Source organism: Saccopteryx leptura, chromosome 10 (assembly GCF_036850995.1).
Source record: "Saccopteryx leptura isolate mSacLep1 chromosome 10, mSacLep1_pri_phased_curated, whole genome shotgun sequence".
NCBI lineage: Eukaryota > Metazoa > Chordata > Mammalia > Chiroptera > Emballonuridae > Saccopteryx > Saccopteryx leptura.
The window spans coordinates 68,183,315-68,201,300 of NC_089512.1; the positions used below are offsets into that span (position 1 = coordinate 68,183,315).

General features: G+C 44.3%; 1 protein-coding gene across 4 annotated transcripts in view; it reads left to right on the forward strand.

Annotated features, from left to right (window-relative positions):
- The window catches only part of EOGT (EGF domain specific O-linked N-acetylglucosamine transferase), a 48,409-nt gene that overhangs the window by 23,166 nt on the left and 7,257 nt on the right, over window positions 1-17,986 (forward strand). For all 4 annotated transcript variants that reach the window (XM_066351100.1, XM_066351099.1, XM_066351098.1 and 1 more), the window contains 5 exons: window positions 2,332-2,424; window positions 3,476-3,547; window positions 3,694-3,780; window positions 4,800-4,868; window positions 16,010-16,071. In XM_066351100.1, coding sequence (XP_066207197.1) covers window positions 2,332-2,424; window positions 3,476-3,547; window positions 3,694-3,780; window positions 4,800-4,868; window positions 16,010-16,071 — 383 coding nt within the window. The remainder of the gene's footprint in view (window positions 1-2,331; window positions 2,425-3,475; window positions 3,548-3,693; window positions 3,781-4,799; window positions 4,869-16,009; window positions 16,072-17,986) is intronic.

Consider the following 17,986-nt stretch of genomic DNA (forward strand, 5'->3'; position numbering starts at 1 on the left):
GGCGCAGTGTCCACAGCCTTCCCATGTACGTGTCTTTACACCTTCTCTGAGCATTTCCGTCAGATTCCTGTAAGTAGAAATTCTACGTCATAGGTTAGGTGTATGCCTAAATTGGACACTTACACCGGAGGAAATGCTGTGTTATTTTTAAGAATATCCAAATATTCTTCAATATGAGACTAGAAAGAAGTCCTTCCTTCACCCATGGCAGGTAATTTGAATTTGAGGGACGTGGGAGAAAGCTTCTAGAGGTAGCTATTGCTTAATATCACAATTTCCTTAAAAAGGGATTAGTCAGGATTACTATATTTTATTATTATTATTTTTCTTTCATATGTATCTTATTTTTTCTAATGTATTTTATCTCAAGATCCTGTCTAGTGACTCCTTATAATTGCCCTTTATTTATTATTTAACCAGAACAGGGGTACTTTGCTTTTGATGGTGTTGGAAAGGCCTTACTTAGAATGGCATGGGAGAGACATTGAAGGAATTATTTTTTTTATATATATTTTTTTCTTTTTTTTTTTTCTGAAGCTGGAAACGGGGAGAGACAGTCAGACAGACTCCCGCATGCGCCTGACCTGGATCCACCCGGCACGCCCACCAGGGGCGACACTCTGCCCACCAGGGGGCGATGCTCTGCCCCTGCGGGGTGTCGCTCTGTGCAACCAGAGCCACTCTAGCGCCTGGGGCAGCGGCCAAGGAGCCATCCCCAGCGCCTGGGCCATCTTTGCTCCAATGGAGCCTTGGCTGCGGGAGGGGAAGAGAGAGACAGAAAGGAAGGGGGGAGGGGAGTGGAGAAGCAAATGAGCGCTTCTCCTATGTGCCCTGGCCGGGAATCGAATCCGGGTCCCCCGCATGCCCGGCCGATGCTCTACCGCTGAGGGCCGAATTATTATTTTTTAAATCACTACATTTAAGAGTTCTCAATAATTTTGAAATAACTCTTAACTCTAAAATATACTACATAACCTGACTGGTGGTGACACAATGGATAGAGCATTGACCTGGGATGTTGAGGTCCCAGTTTGTCACCAGCTTAACAGCACAGGGTCACTGGCTCGCCTTGAGCCCTCTACCCTCTACCCCCCCCCCCCCATTAAGGAACGTATGAGAAGCAATCAGTGAACAACTAAGGTGCCACAACTACAAGTTGATGCTTCTCATCTCTTTCCCTTCCTGTCGGTCTGTCTCTCTCTTCTTGCTAAATAAAATAAAATAGAATAAAATGTGTGACATAAAAATTTTGTAATCTGAAAAAATGCTATAAAGATAAAAAGACAAGAACATAATGAATAGAATCTATAACCAAAACTCGAATATCTCTTATTTCTTTTGGCTGAATTTTTCAATCTAAGTTATTGCTCACAAAAGTTAGAGGATATTTCAAAAAGAATATGAAGCCATAAAATATCCCCTAATTTTTGTGAGCAGTGTATTTTAAAATAAATTGATCTCCTTCCTTTAGCTCATAGAGCATGAAATTAACTTCTACTTTTCAAAACTCAAGTGCACTTGGTAAAGATTACTGGAAAGAACCAGTTCCTGCTGAGAGGCAACTGCAGTTATGAGTATGGAGTCCAGAACCAAACAGACGGGTTAGTCCCAGCCCTGCAAACACACCAGCTCTACAAATTAGGCAAATTACTTAAATTTGTGTCTCACTTTCCTCATCTGTAAAAAGGTGGTAATGGTATTACATAACTCTGTAAGTTTATAGTGTGACTTAATGTGTTAATAATGTCAAGTGCTTAGAACAATGCCTGGGACACAGGACCATGCTAGATGCTGTTATTATTATTACTTTTTTTATTAATATTGGGAAATTATCACATTACTCATTAATCAATGGGTAGATCATTTTATAGTTACATACATTATTTTTTAATGTTAAAACTTTTAAGGCATTTTCTTGCTCTGAAACTTATTTCCTAAGAAGTTTACCTAAATGGTTTTGTTCATTGAGCATATTAGAGTGTGTACAGATGATAGTGTATGTGGGTGTTGGTTGTGTCTGCAATTTAGATAGAAAGCTCACAGGAAAAAACCCCCATAACAACTACAGTTTCAGTCATGAAAATACAAAGGGCTAGGGGTAGAAAAACAAACAGCTTTTAGCATACTAAGATTGTAATTGTAACTATTTTTGATGTTACTACATGGAATGAGGCCCAAGGTGAAAATCCTTTTTTTCTCATCTAGATTTATATACTTGATCAGGACTGTTCGTTCTTCGCACTAGCAAGCTAATTCAGGTACACTGCTGCATTCTTGAAAAGCCATGCTGAGTGATTTTAATGCCCTGACTTCTTCTGTTTCCACTTTCAGAGCTCCTATGGATATGGTGACCTGTTCTCTGACACATGGAAAGTGTTTACTGATTATGATGTGATACATTTGAAAACTTATGATTCCAAAAGGGTACTGGAAACTTTGAAATGTCTGTGAATAATTATCATTGCAAATGACTCACTCACTCATCAAAGAAATACTTAACATGAGTTTTTATTAGCTGTTGCCTTTGATTCTTTCTTAGTTTCTTTTTTGATAAGCGAAATCCTTATTCGTTATTAACTCTGTAACTTAAAAAGATTTTTTTGTAGCTTTTCCAAAAACACAAATTTCACTTGAGTGACACTGTTTGCTATTCAGAGTATTTTAATGTAAAACAGAGATTAATTAACCCCTTGAGTAGTAAGTTTTTTTCATGCTTGCTGACCCCCAGGAGTGAGTTTTTTTTTTTCAAAAAATAAAATTAGTTCCAGTTACAGTTTTATTAACTTAAAATCATGTTTGTTTGATAACCAATTTATGAAAACAAGAAAAACATACATTTGCTTTTTTTATTGTTGCCTTATGTTACGATTTCTTTACAGTTCGGACTGGCAAGGAATCAGACACATCAGATGAAAGTAGTGTAGCAGAGGCTGAAACTCTTAGGTGGATTCAGCCCCGAGAAACTGCGCCACTGAATATTATTGAGTTCCAAAAGCCACAGCTCAGCAGATAAAACTAGAAAGTTACAAAAGCCTTTTTTCCCATCTGTACCATCCCCAATCCTGCTCATCTACTGTTTCCTTCATGATCAAGGACACAAGAAGAGTCCGTCTCAGAGTTTATCAATCATAAAGGACATCTGGTTCTTGGAGGCATTCCTCTAAAATCCTGTGTACTTGCATTCAAGTAAACCAGGCCAGTCTCCTGTTATGATTAACACACTCCGAGATCTCTTGTCTCCACTTAACCCCTGCTCTGAAGGTAACTACCGTTTCTAGTTGTGCAGGGTCTTTTCCTTCAGCCTTACACATTTTTAAAATAATTTTTGTACGACCGTACTCTGGATGGTCAGGAGGCATGAGGACATACATGAACATTAGTACTACTCACAGGGTTAAAATTTATCTTCTGTAATTATAATGTTTGGTGTGAAGGTACAATTCATCTCTTCTTACCTTTTAAAATGTCTTGTTAGGTATGTTTTAAAGAAGCGATTTTTTCGCTGCTTCCCCGGATGAGGTACGGGCTGTTCTATAATACCCCTCTGGTAAGAAGGTTACCTGTTGTAAACATTCGTATTTATACAGTTTATTCTTGATATGTTTTAAGATAATATTTATATATAACTTGAGAACCTCTGAAATAGTAATATAGAAATGTTCATTGTAATATAAACTATTGCTTTTATTTTAGATATCTGGCTGTCAAAATACCGGATTATTCAGAGCATTTTCCCAGCATGTTCTGTATAGACTGAACATCACTCAAGAGGGACCCAAGGTAATGAATACATATCAGATCCTCAAATGATGTTTCACTCAATGTCATTTTATTATAGCATTGATAAGATGCCGTTGGAACTTAACTCAGCCTATCACTGGTTTCATTATATGTTATTTTGCTTAAAGTCTCAGAACCTATGAGATGATTTTAAGTGAGGATTTACTGCATTATGGATTCTGAGGTGGGCTTGACTTTTACCTTGAATAAAAATCAGTACCACCTTTGCAGGAAAAGAAATACTTAGACGACAGTGTTTTCTTTTTAAAACATATATTTTTTTATTTTTAGGAAAAGAGATAGAGAGGGAGAGAGAGAGACAGACAGGAAGGAAGAGAGATGAGAAGCAACATCTTATAGTTGCATCATTTTAGTTGTTCATTGATTGCTTTCTCATATATGCCTTGACTGGGGGGCTCCAACTGAACCAGTGACCCCTTGCTCAAACCTGGGGATTATGCTGATGATCCTGTGATCCCTGCGGTCAAGCTGCCAAGTCAGCGCTTAAGCTGATGAGCCTGTGCTCACACCAGTGACCTTGGAGATTTGAACCTGGGACCTCAGCATCCCAGCTTAATGCTCTCTCCACTGTGCCACCACCAGGCAGGCAGGCAGGCAGGCAGTGTTTTCGCTGTTAACAGTTTCTGAACGTGAGTGATCTGGAATCAGATGTCTTCAACCTGTGAAAGATAAACTAGGGATGGTGGAGAAATATGCTTTTCTTTTCTTTTTGCCGTTTTTCCCCATCCATCCCCAAATCCTCACCTGAGCCACACAAACCTCTGCTGAAAAGAAATACTCATCCATCCAAACAGAACTATAATGAACAGATTTTGGCTAAAGTAGATGCATTTTTATTCCCTGAGAGAACTGTGAAGGAATTTAGGCTTTTAAAAGTGTTCCATAAATGTCTTCTTATTGAGTTTCATCTCTTTGTGAAAATCACACTTTAGGTTCAGGTGTTCATTCATTTATCCAGGCATATACAGCATTATTTTGCCTTCTCTTTTTGGTTACAGGATGGAAAAATTAGAGTCACTATTCTTGCACGGAGCACAGAGTACCGGAAAATACTAAACCAAAATGAGGTTCGTTTTTGGTGTCCATTTTTAATATCATATTGAATTTAATTTCCAATAACTAGTGCGCTTTATTTTTTCACGTTGCTTTAAATGTTTTGATTTGAAATTATTAGCCTTTAGAAAAGTTTGACGGCTATCCCCAGTTCACTTACTGGATTTTTACTGAAAAGTACCAAACCGCTTGTTAGACTTCCAAACTCATTTCAACAGCAACAACTCATAAATTATACTTAACCTCAATAAGATCCCCATGTCTACAACAACGTGGCTGGAAGGTGTACCCACAACAGTGAGATCTATTCCATGTGCTGAGCCACGGTTCTGTGCTTTGTTAAAAACAGGGCAGGCTCAGGGTGTAGACCCCCTTTTGTTGTTCATTCCTCAGTCTCTGGAAACAGAGGGAACTACTGTTCACTCAGCCACTTATGCCAAGAAGGCGACAGTGGGTCAAGAAGAGCGCAAGAAACCATAAGAAATATGCTTAGAGTACTAGGACTGTACAAGCAAATATCACAACCAGGAAAGGAAAACATTGTTTAAACCCCGACAATGGGAAGTTAAGGTAGATAATTGAGGTTTATACAGCCCGGTCTGGACTTTTGGCGGAAGCAGTCTTCTTTCAAGATGCCTGTGTCTTCTCTTCTTGGCCAGGTGGTGGTTCTTTTGAAAAGTAACTAACAAGAGGGACTTCATTGGGTCCACTCCATGTGGGTTGCAGCTGACCCTCACTGTTGATTTTTCCAAGTCTTGAGGACCGGATAAAGAAACACCTAGAGACTGCACACATTTATGGTATCTAATTTGTCTACAGTATGCTTAAGGAAGGGTGTTCCAGGTAACATTTCATATGAGCTCAATTGAAGCTTGCTTCCAAGGGCTACTCTTACCCTAAGCAGAGCAACTGATAAGATCTTATCCCAAAATAAGTTGTTTTTTTCTTTTAATTTTTATTAATTTTAATTTATTGTGTTAACATGGATTCTAGTGACCCACTCAATATGACCCCCTCGCCCCACACCCGCTTGTCCCACATTGTACCCCTTTTGCTCCCCTCCACTTAACTCCCTCCTTGCTTCTCTCTAGGATTTTCTGTCCTGTTATCTGTATCTCTGTGTTATGTATATATGTATAATTTCACTAATCCCTTCACCTTCTCTGATCGCATCCTCTCGTCCCCCTTTCCTCTGACAGCTGTCCCTCTGGTCCCTGTGATCCCGCCTCTGTCTCTATTCCATTCCTCTGTTCACTTTGTTCATTAGATTCCACATATAAGTGAGGTCATATGATATTTGTCTTTCTCTGCCTGGCTTATCTCACTTAGCATAATAATCTCCAGGTCCATCCATGCCATTGCAAAAGGTAAGATTTCCTTCTTTTCCATGGCCACATAGTATTCCTTTGTGTACATGTACCACAGCTTTTAATCCACTTGTCCACTGATGGGCATTTGGGCTGTTCCCAGATCTTGGCTATTGTAAACAATGCTGCAATAAACATGGGAGTGCATATCTTCTTTTGAATCAGTGATTTGGTATTCTTAAGATACAGTCCTAAAAGTGGGATAGCTGGGTCAAAAGGCAGTTCCATTTTTAATTTTTTTGAGGACACACCATACTGTTTTCCACAGTGACTACACCAGTCTGCATTCCCACCAGCAGTGCAGGAGGGTTCCCTTTTCTCCACATCCTCGCCAGCACTTGTTATGTGTTGTTTTGTTAATGAGCGCCATTCTGACTGGTGTGAGGTGGTATCTCATTGTGGTTTTAATTTGCATTTCTCTGATGATTAGCAATGTTGAGAAAAATTTTATATGCCTATTGGCCATCTTTTTGTCCTCTTTGGAGAAGTGTCTATTCGGTTCTTCTGCCCTTTATAAATTTTTTTTTTTTTTGCTGCTACAGAGACAGAGTCAGAGAGAGGGACAGACAGACAAAAAGGGAGAGAGATGAGAAGCATCAATTCTTCATTGCGGCACCTTAGTTGTTCATTGATTGCTTTCTCATATGTGCCTTGATGGGGGGGGGCTACAGCACACTGAGTGACCCCTTGCTCGAGCCAGCAACCTTGGACTCAAGCTGGAGAGCCTTGCTTAAACCAGAAGAGCCCATACTCAAGCTGAAGACCTTGGGGTCTTGAATCCAGTTCCTTCACATCACCTAGGTCGTCCAATTTTTTGGCATATAGATCTCCATAGTATTTTCTTACAATTCTTTGTATTTCGGGGGTGTCCATTGTTACTTCTCCATTTTCATTTCTAATTTTATGTATGTATGTATGTATGTATGTATTTTTCTGAAGTCAGAAGTGGGGAAGCAGTCAGACAGACTCCCACCTGCACCTGATCGGGATCCACCTGGCATGCCCACCAGGGAGTGATGCTCTGCCCATCTGGGGCATTGCTCCTTTGCAGCCAGAGCCATTGTAGTGACTGAGGCAGAGGCCATGAGCCATCCTCAGTACTCGTGCCAGCTTTGCTCCAGTGGAGCCTTGGCTGCGGGAGGGGAAGAAAGAGACAGAGAAGAAGGAGAAGGGGAGAGGTGGAGAAGCAGTGGGTGCTTCTCCTGTGTGCCCTGTCCGGGAATCAAACCTGGGACTTCCACACACCATGCCGATGCTCTACCGCTGAGCCAACTGTCCAGGGCCTCTAATTTTACATATTTGAGTCTGGTTAAAGGTTCGTCAATCTTATTTACCTTTTCAGAGAACTAGCTCTTGGTTTCATTGATCTTTTGTATTGTTTTTTTTTTAGCCTCTATGTCATTTATTTCCACTCTGATCTTTTATTATTTCCTTCCTTCTACTTCCTCTGGGCTTTGTTGTTCTTTTTTTAGTTGTTTTAGATGCAGGGTTAAGTTGTTTATTTGAGCTCTTTCTTGCTTCTTAAGGGATGCCTATAATGCTATTTAGTCCCTCTCTGGACTGCTTTTGTTGTTTCCCATAAATTTTGAGTTGTTGTATGTTCATTTTCATTTGTCTCATTCCTCTTTAATGGGACTCTCTGTGCTTCTTGCACTTTCCTGAATTTTTCCTTCATCAATTTAGGAAAATTTTCAGCTATGATTTCTTCAAACAGGTTCTCTATTCCTTGTTCATTCTCTTCTCTTTCAGGAATCCTGTGATTCGGTGTCGTTTCTCTTCGTGTTGTCACAGAGCTCTCTTAGAGTTTCCTCAGTCTTTTTGCACCTCTTTTCATTTTGCTGCTCTGCTTCTGTGCTTTTGTTTTTCTTGTCCTCTAAATTGCTGATTCAGTCCTCTGCTTCATCTAGCCTGCTATTGATTCCTTCTAGTGCAGTCTTCATTTCTGATATTGTATTTGTCATTTCTGAGTGATTTTTTTTTATGATTTCAGTGTCCTTTTTGATGCTTGCTATCTCTTTATTTAGCTGCTCATTATGTCCATCCATTGTTGCTCTAAGATCCTTGATCATCCTAAAAATCATTTTTTAAACTCTGCTTCTGGTAGTTTGGTACTTCCGTTTCATTTAGTTTTTTTTTCTGGGAATTTCTCTTGTTGACTCATGGTTCACATTTCTTTGCCCATTTTGTCTGTGTATTAGGTAGCGCTGTCTGACTTTGAAATTTTTGTGGGTCTTTATGAGGAAAATGGGCTTGCTGGTACTGACCTTCAGGCCACCTGTTTTTCTTGTTCTAGAAATGCTTCTTGAGGGTACTATTTTCCCTCTTATTGTTGTGAGTATTTGATGCAGTTGGTCCTTTTGTAGGTACGGTTATCCCTTCAGGGTGGCTGGCTCTAAGGGTCAACATTGATCATGTTCATTACACACTGTGCCATGTCTATCCTGTTGGGCATATTTGTTCTCCACAGTGTCTGGTGCCCGCTGGACTTCTCCTTTAGTCGTGCTGCTTGTGTAGGTAGCTGAGTCTAGGGTTGGTGCTGTCGCCATCCACTGCCAGTTGTGTTGGCTCTAGATCTTCTTGGGTTGCTGTCAACTGTTGTTTGTAACCTGCTGTGGGCTACCTGTCTGCAGCTACTGCTCTTTTCGTTGTTTGTGTCTGTGTTTTCTGTGCCTGGGTAGTGTGGGAGGGGCCAACCTGTGTATAAGGATCAGCTTCCTCCCGCTTAGAGATGACAGTGGCTCCCTAAAAGCCCCAAGCTCCGTAAGATTTGCCTCCGCTCTTCAGCAGCTCCTCCTCCTCTTGCAGCTGCCTGTTCTTCCCACAGAGTCTTGTGTAGAAAGACTGTAGTGTGGGCTCAGACTGGCCTCACCCAACCAACCCCTCTACAGGTTGTTAGCTTGTTGGGTTGGGGCAGCTGAGGTTTTGAATACAATGTTAGTGGGACCTTCTACTTCAGGGGTCTCTTGGTGAGGAGCTCAGTACGGGGAATGTTGCCCCTGCTCCAGAGCCTCATCTCTCAGCCACTGATGGATACTCAAATTTTTTTTATCCTCAACAAGGTGAGCAGCAGGTTCAAATCGAGTGGGACTGACAATCCCCTCTGCAGACATTCTTACAGCTGGTTGAGACCCTGGTCTCAGAGAGAAAGACTGAGAGAATCCTTTCCTGGGGCTGACTATGCCCCCCAGAAAGTGGCTGAGCCCCTCTACCAGATCCAGCAATAGGCTCACAGGGACCCACACTTTAAATGTCCATGCTCTAAGCCTCTCTCTCTTCTCCCTGTGAAATCTAGCCCAGCAGGACAGGATATCTTGCACCCAGGCAGGCTGACTGTGAACCCTCACCCTGTGCCGGTGCTGATCGCAGAGAGTGGAACTCGACTCAGCTGGGCCCGGTGTGAGGTGCTTTTCCTTAGGATACCACTCTAGCAAGGGTTGTTAGGTCCTGAACCAATGCTCTCCGCAGCTGGCCACTGGATGTGCCATCTGTGGGCCTCCCTGGCAGGAATCCGGCATAGACTATTGGGAGACACTGCTCGTGACTGGCCTTCAGCAACCTTCTTGGAGCTACAAGCAATCCAGAGTTTGTGGCTGCCTCTGCTGGGCCCAGGTGTACATGGAAATACCAAGCTGCACACCTAGACTGGCTTTTACCCAAACTGGGCCTGGGGGAAGGTCCACTTAAAAGGCCAAGGTTCCCTGAGTCCCGCCTTCTGCAGCCTCTGTCTGCTGGTTGCTTGTTTGGCTCAACCACTGAAAATACGTCTGGTAGAGTTTAGCCTCTGGCAATTCAGGGATTAGGAAGGGCTGTGAGTGTGGCTCCATTCCTTGGCCCTAGATGTCAGTCTGTCCAGACTTTTTTTTACAGACATCAGTAGGGTGTTGCCCCAGGTGTCTGGTGGGTGTATCCTCTGAGACCCAGAGGTGTGGTGTGCCCGCACTCCAGACAGTTTCTACTGGGTCTCCTGTGAGGTGGAATTACTAGTCTTAGACTCAGGAGTGTGGGGGAAATATCCAGCCTCAACACCAGAAAACTGAGTCAGTGACGTGTCCCCTGCTTCCTGGATCTCAGAACGACCCCATCTGCATGAGGAGCAGAAGAGGCGCCTGAGGGCGGAGCAGTTGCTTTTCCCCAGGCTGATGCTGCTCAGATTGGACAGTCCGCGTCCAGTATTGGAGAATGACTCAGCACAGGGGTTCTGGTGACTGTCCCCCACAGTGTCTCTCCCTGGGCCTCCAACTTTATACTCTCCTCACACAACTCTAGTCCTCTCAGCTGTCCCTCCATTGGAGCCCTGAGTAAGTGGCTGGGAACAAGATTTTCTGTGCTGGCCCTTTAAGATGAAGCCTGCGTCTCTGAGAGCTTCATCTCCTTCTCGCAGACAGAAACCCAGCTCTTTTCACTGCCAAATGCTGTGTGGGCACCACTTCTAGGCTCTGCGGCTGTAGGCTGGGGCTTTTGGCCTGGGGCTGAGGACCCACACCTCTCAGGGTGACCCTTCCCTCAGTAAGAGTCCCTCCGGATCCTCAGCTGCCGCTCGCTCCTGGGAGTGGGCAGCCTTTCCACGTCTCCGCCCTTCCTACCAGTCTCAGTGTGGCTTCTCCTGTGATTCTTGGCTATAGACTTCTCTCATTGAGTCCAAAGTTGGCTTTTCAAGGTGATTGTTCTTAAATTCAGTTGTAATCCAATTTGGTCCTGGGAGGTGGCAGTTGGAACGTTTGCCTACTTCGTCGCCATCTTGGAATCCGGCTGGAACCATCTTGATACCCCTCTCTTCCTTGCCCTAACCTCCTCTCTATACCAGGCTGCCAAGGGGAAAATAGGGTCATTTTCTTGTTTTCTACTTAAAAGATAATATGAGAGCAATATCCAGTTGGGCCAAGAAAACTTGAATAAAGCTCTTTATCACTCTGACTTACATTGCCAAAGTTGGTTTCTTGACATATTCATCTTTCCAGTCTTTCCTGTAGAACAAAGCCTCCAGGAAACTTAATTTCTGAGGGCCTCACCTCTTTTCCAACTTTCCTTGGCTCTGCCTTGTGGGAGCACCATCCAGCAGTCCTGTTGGTTCACGTTAATTTTTAGAGTGTCCCATTCAAAGGCGGATAGTTCTTGGGACTCAGGATTAAGGGATATACAGTAAAAGGCAACTTTTAAGTCCAGAACTATAAACAGTGAAGGTCTCCAAATCAAGCTGTGATCAAAGTAAAGGGGTCTGGAGTCACCAGTTGTATGTCCTGTACAGTTTGGTTAATGGCTCTCACGTCCTTTGGACCGTGATCTAGGTGTTGGCTTCGCACTGGCAGGCTAGGAGTGTTATAGGGAGATTGGCAAGGTGGATTAAGTGGCATTTAAGAAAGGCAGCTGAGGCTTCATACCTTCTTTTGATGCCTCTCCAAATTATATTTTTTCAACTCTGAAGTTTTAGTACCCAGACAAAGTTCTATTACTGGGTCAGCGTCTCGGCTCTTCCTGGCCTTTTGGCCCAAGCATCGCTCTTCTGTAGATTTTGTTCAGGGAGTTTTGGTTGAGGCTTGTCTTCGACTGTAGACTGTAATCGTATAGCTTGGAGGGTGTGGTCTTGAACTGGAATGCGCTGATGTTGACTCTCTGTGGTGAGAAAGTCACTGGGCATTTAATTTTGTTCTGGATCTCATGGTAACAAGGGACTAGGGCATTCTGGCATACAGACAGCTGTGTTTAGATGTTTCCCCAACGTGATGTTAGAGCAGCTGAAGGAAGGTGTGTGGAGGTTCTCCCTTCTCACACACACAACTCTGATAGCCATGGTTTTAGAGGAGAAGGTCCTTGTCTGGTGTTTAGGACAGAAAATGTAGCTCCAGTGTCAGCAAGAAAGTCTATGCGTCTCTTTCCCACAGCAGTGTCACCCAAGGTTCCCTGTGGGGAGTGTGGAGCCAATAGAACCTTGCACCCCAGGGCCATGCCCTTCCTGGTCATTAGCAACCAGCTGTGGCACCAGGTGAGTTTATTTGTGGGGAGTTCCTTCCCCACCCTTTCCAGCTGGTGAGGACATTGTCACTGCCAATGGCCCTCTTATTTACATATGTATGTTGCTGTGGCCTGAAGGGTAGCCCTTTCTGGCAGGATCTCTGGGTCTTGCCTGTGGCTGGTGTGTCCTCCAGCTGGCACCTCCCTGGGTCTTGACTGATGTTGGTGAGTGAGTGTGGAGGTGAGCCCTGCAGCTTGTTGTCTCTGCACGCTGCGGACCTCACAGCCCATCAAGAAAGGTGGGTGGTGCTCCGTGGGCCCGTTTCGGGGCCCGTTTATAAAGTCCCATTACCAGGTATCGGTTTCCACTGGCCTGGGATGGCACCCTTGGCGGATCCTGGGGCTGCTGTGGGCTGCCTTGCCTCTTCAGCATCTGCAATGGAGCTGGGGCGCCTGGCCTGGCCTTGGCACCACCACAGCCATGATGTGCCCAGGGCAGGACCTGAGGACAGGGGCCGAGGACAGGCCAAGGCAGGTGCCTGGCCCAGTGCTGCCAGCACTCCGCTTTCTGTTGTGTCCCTGCCTGATGGCTTCCCACAGCATCTCATAAGTGAATACTTCATTTGCCTCTGTGTCATGCCTTCAGTATTCAATTGACAATGAAATTTGAACATATATTACAATCATATTTAATTTATTTAAGATGGCAACTAGAATTATGTCTTTATTTGACAAATTTTCCCATTTAATTTTAGTATAACAAATAGGTCAAATTAGTTTAAAATTGTTCTTTTATAGGGTGACAAAGAACAAATCTTTCTTTTTGAAAGGTTTTATTTATTCATTTTTGAGAGAGGGGAGAGGAGCGGGAAGCATCAACTCGTAGTTGCCTCCTGTATATGTCTTGACTGGTCAAGCATGGGTCCTCAAACCAGCAACCTCAGCATTTTAGGTCAACGCTTTATCCACTCTGCAATCACAGGTCAGGCTTTTATTAAAGAATTTATTTATTGATTTTAGAGAGAGAAGAAGGGAGAGAGACAGAAACATCAGTCTGTTCCTGTATGTGCCCTGACCAGGGATTGAACCCACCAACTTTGGGTGTTGGGATGATGCTCTAACCAACTAATCTATCTGGCCAGGGTGAGGACAAATCTTTGAGAGGAATAACCCAAAGCCATTTCCAGGCTAAGAAAAAGTCTTTTAAAACCTGGACCCTGGGAAGTTTGTCAAACAAACTTCCAGCATATCCAAAGTTTGACTTGATCAAAAAGATGATGTGTTACTATGAAACAATATTAAATTATACATTGATAAAAGATATCAAATATACTGGTAGTTTAGGTTAAAGGTTAATGACTTCACTTTTAAGATAATTCATGTGGGGCCCTGGTGTCTGAACTGATTGCAGAGCTATGGCTGGAGGTGGGAGACTGACCTTGACCTCGGGTGCTGTCCGGGACTGTGGCATGACACCCACAGCTGCTGAGCAGGCCTGCCGGGCACAGGACACCACTTCTGCCTGCAGAAGAGGCCAGCATGCCAAGCCTTAAATCTGCACAGACCAGACCCACGTGTACATGAAACAGGTTGAGGGCTCTTGTAGACAAACATGTCTGATACCTAGGGATGGCATGTCCGAGACCAGGGGACGACAACTGACAGCTCCCCAGGTGGGCCTATGATCCACAGTCCTGACAAGGCTCTTAGAAAGTAGCATGGTCCCTGGTTCGATTTCCAGTCAGAGCACACAGGAGAAGTGCCCATCTGCTTCTCCACCCCTCCCCATCTCGCTTCTTTCTCTCTCTTTCTTCCCCTCCAACAGCCATGGCTCAATTGGAGCAAGTTGGGCCCAGGCACTGAGGATGGCTCCATGGCCTTGCTTCAGGTGCTAAAATAGCTTGGTTGCTGAGCAACAGAGCAGCAGCCCCAGATGGGCAGAGCATCGCCCGGTAGGGGCCTTGCTGGGTGGATTCTGGTCGGGGTGCATGCGGGAGTTTGTCTGTCTGCCTCCTTGCCTCCGTGCTAAATTAAAAAAAAAAAGTAGCACGGAGAAGCAGACAGAGCCTCCAAGTGGCCACTCAGGGTCCCCTCCAGGGCCACGTCTGTGGGCCCCAGGGCCTGGGGGTGATTACAAGGTTGGACTGTCACCGAGAAGGGCCGCCCCAACACATGGGAGTCAGTGCTCTGGCGTTGGTTGTGCAGAGAAGAAAAGGCTCTATGTGAGTCCAGAGCCAGGATCTGGCAGGAGAGGCTCAAACCTCTCTCTCTGATTCACGGCTCTGAGTGGGATTTTTAAGGAGTTTCAGCACCGGCTCTTTCTGGAAAACAGACCTTAGATTCTGAAAGGTTCTGGTGTTCAGGTTCTGGTCCCATCTGGCCCTCTGAACGGTTCCATGGGGACAGTTAAGGGTGCACAGTTGTGACCATGAACAGCATATCCAAGGTTTGAACTTTGGTTCTGGGTCTTGTTAAATACGGTAAAGGGCCCGTGGGCTTTGCAGTTACAGCCCTGGGAAAGTGATTTAACTTCTCTGAGTCTCTGAGGTATCACTTACAAAATGCCTTAATGGTCATACCTCCTTTGTAGGACTTGTATGAGGAGTAAGTGATAGATACATTATGCGCTGAGAAACACCAGCACAGCTGAAGGGCATGACCCACCGTGTGATGTAACCATGAGCATGCACATCCTGGATGCCACAGGCACGGGCCTCGGCTCTGAAGAGTGGGACGCCTCAGCCTTGGGCCAAGGTGGCCTAATCCTGAGCGACATAGAGAGCCATGCCTATGATTTTAATAATGGATCAATTTGCTCTTTTACTTTCTGTTTGCTAAAAGAATAATTGTTTTTCTGTGTACAAATGTTGAAAATGTTTTTCTGCCAAGAATTTAATATTCTCAGAGGATGAAGTGCAAAGTGCTAGTGTTTTGTCTGAAATAAAATAACGGATAGAAAGAAAATTCTTAATGTCTGGAACAAAGTAAGTGCCCAGAAAATGCATGTTGAAACTTGAGGGAGTAACTAGCAAATGGTAATAAAACAGTTAACCTGTAGTGAGCTCCTGTCCCGAGCACTTTGCCTTCTGCGCTTCCCCCTCTCCACCTCCCCACAAACCAGTGCAGTGGAATTTCTTTCTTTTTTTTTTTTTTTATAATAAATTTTTATTAATGGTAATGGGATGACATTAATAAATCAAGGTACATATATTCAAAGAAAACATGTCTAGGTTATTTTGTCATTAAATTATGTTGCAAACCCCTCGCCCAAAGTCAGACTGTCCTCCGCCACCCTCTATCTAGTTCTCTGTGCCCCTCCCCCTCCCCCTAACTCTCCCCCTGTCCTCCCTCCCCCCACCCCTGGTAACCACCACACTCTTGTCCATGTCTCTTAGTCTCATTTTTATGTTCCACCAATGTATGGAACCATGTAGTTCTTGTTTTTTTCTGATTTACTTATTTCACTCCTTATAATGTTATCAAGATCCCACCATTTTGCTGTAAATGATCTGATGTCATCATTTCTTATGGCTGAGTAGTATTCCATAGTGTATATGTGCCACATCTTCTTTATCCAGTCTTCTATTGAAGGGCTTTTTGGTTGTTTCCATGTCTTGGCCACTGTGAACAGTGCTCAGTGCAGTGGAATTTCAGGGAGGGAGTGTGTCCAAAAGGTGGAGCCGACATTTGAACTCAGTTAAGGATTAGAACAATAGACCTGAAGGATACTTAATACATGAAAATTATTTCACATTAAAAATGAGAAATGTAAGGACTCAAAGAAAAGTAAAAGTAAAGAGAAGGAAAAGCAATGTTAAATGTTTCTCTTGTTTTCCCAGCTCCTAAAGGCACTGAAAACAGTATCTACATTTGAAGTCCAGATTGTCAATTACAAGTATAAGTAAGTAATCAGCTACCCTTGGGCAGAGGCTGTCATCTTTTTGTGTGGACAAGTTAATGGGGGATAGAAAGGATTTTTTGCCCTGCCTGGATGGCTCAGTTGGCTAGAGCATCATCCTAAAGCACAAAGGTGGTGGGTTCGATTCCCGGTCAGGGTACATACAGGGACAGATCCATGTTCCTGTCTCTGTCTCTCTCTCCATTCTTCTCTCACTAAAATAAAATTTAAAAAATTTTTAAAAATTAAAGTCTCTGGCCGGTTGGCTCAGTGGTAGAGCGTTGGCCTGACATGTGGAAGTCCCAGGTTTGATTCCTGGCCAGGGCACACAAGAGAAGTGCTCATCTGCTTCTCCACCCTCCCTTTTTTGCTCCACTTTTCTCTCTCTCACTCTCCATCCTTCTCTCTCTTTCTTCCTCTTTTTCTCCTTCTCTCTCTCTTCCTCTCTGTCTCTCCTCTCCTCCTGTAGCCATGGCTTGATTGGAGCGAGTTGCCCTGGGTGCTGAGAATGGTTCCATGGCCTCTGCCTCAGGCACTAAAAAGAGCTCAGTTGTTGAGCAATGGAGCAATGGCCCAGATGGGCAGAGCATCGCCTTCTAGTGGGCTTGCTGGTGGATTCCAATCAGGGTGCATACAGGAATCTGTCTCTGCCTCCCTCACTGAATTTTTTTTGAAAAAAGGATTTTTCAAATTGGAGTTGTTGGCACTTCAGACTCGGAAGGCACAAGCAGGCACTGTCAGTCAGTGAGGTGGTGGGTGGAGACCTGGGCCCAGCAGAGGTTGCTTTCTAGCTGTTCTAGGCCTGATGCAGCTTACTAGCTTATTGTCTAATTTCAAGAGAAATATGTGATGAGTCCAAATTTTCACTTGAAATTTCTGATTTTTTTTAAAGCTGGCAACTAATTCTGAATTAAAAAATAAAAATATTGTAGGCCTCATGTGCCCTGCTAGCTGCTGGGTTTCCATTCTTGACCTAAAATGAGTTATAGATGAATAATTTGAGGGTCAAAGAATAATATGAACATTTTAGAAATCTTTTGCATTTGCATTACTTTTAGAAGTCTGATACATGTAAAAGGCTTCGAAAGATGGCCTGTACCTATCACTGTCTGGCTACCCCTGCTGATGTGAGAACAGCAGGGCTGGAAAGCCGGGTGGCTACCCCTGCCGATGTGAGAACAGCAGGGCTGGAAAGCCGGGTGGCTACCCCTGCCGATGTGAGAACAGCAGGGCTGGAAAGCCGGGTGGCTACCCCTGCTGATGTGAGAACAGCAGGGCTGGAAAGCCGGGTGTGCGCTTGGCCGGACGGGCGGGTTCTTCCCACCCTTGTCCCTGCATCCATGGGCTTGTTTTCCAGACTGAACACACCAATAGCTTCTGTGTTAAAAAGAGCAAGTATACACTTACCAGCATAAGGGTGTCTAATAGAGACAGGTTTAAACTTCCCAGTGTTGCACCTCACTCATCACGCCTTCGTTCTTCCACACAAATGTTACTGGGTTTCCTCCTGCGAGCTGGTCCCAGGAATCCCAGCACAGGGCGGGCACGGCTCTTGTCTCGAGGATGCCAAGACTGAACACAAATGAGGCAACTTGTGAAGAGCAGCAACCAAAGTGGAGATGTGCTATTTATCCCATCTCACTCTTCTGACAGTCGTGTGAGGTTGGCAAAGCTATTCCCGTTTTACAAATTTCCCTGGTGACCTGATGACCACCCTCATTGTCACGTGGAGAAAACATGGCAGGCAGGACGGAGCCGGGCTTCAGGCTGACAGATGGTGCTGGTGGGACACCTCGAGGCTCTGGTGTTGAATGAGTGTCCCAGATGAAGGAAGGTGACAGTAAATTCAGACCTTGCCAGTCTGAGGGTCATAATAGCAGGGTCTGAGGCCATTGGCATGGCCTGGGCCACAGGTGTT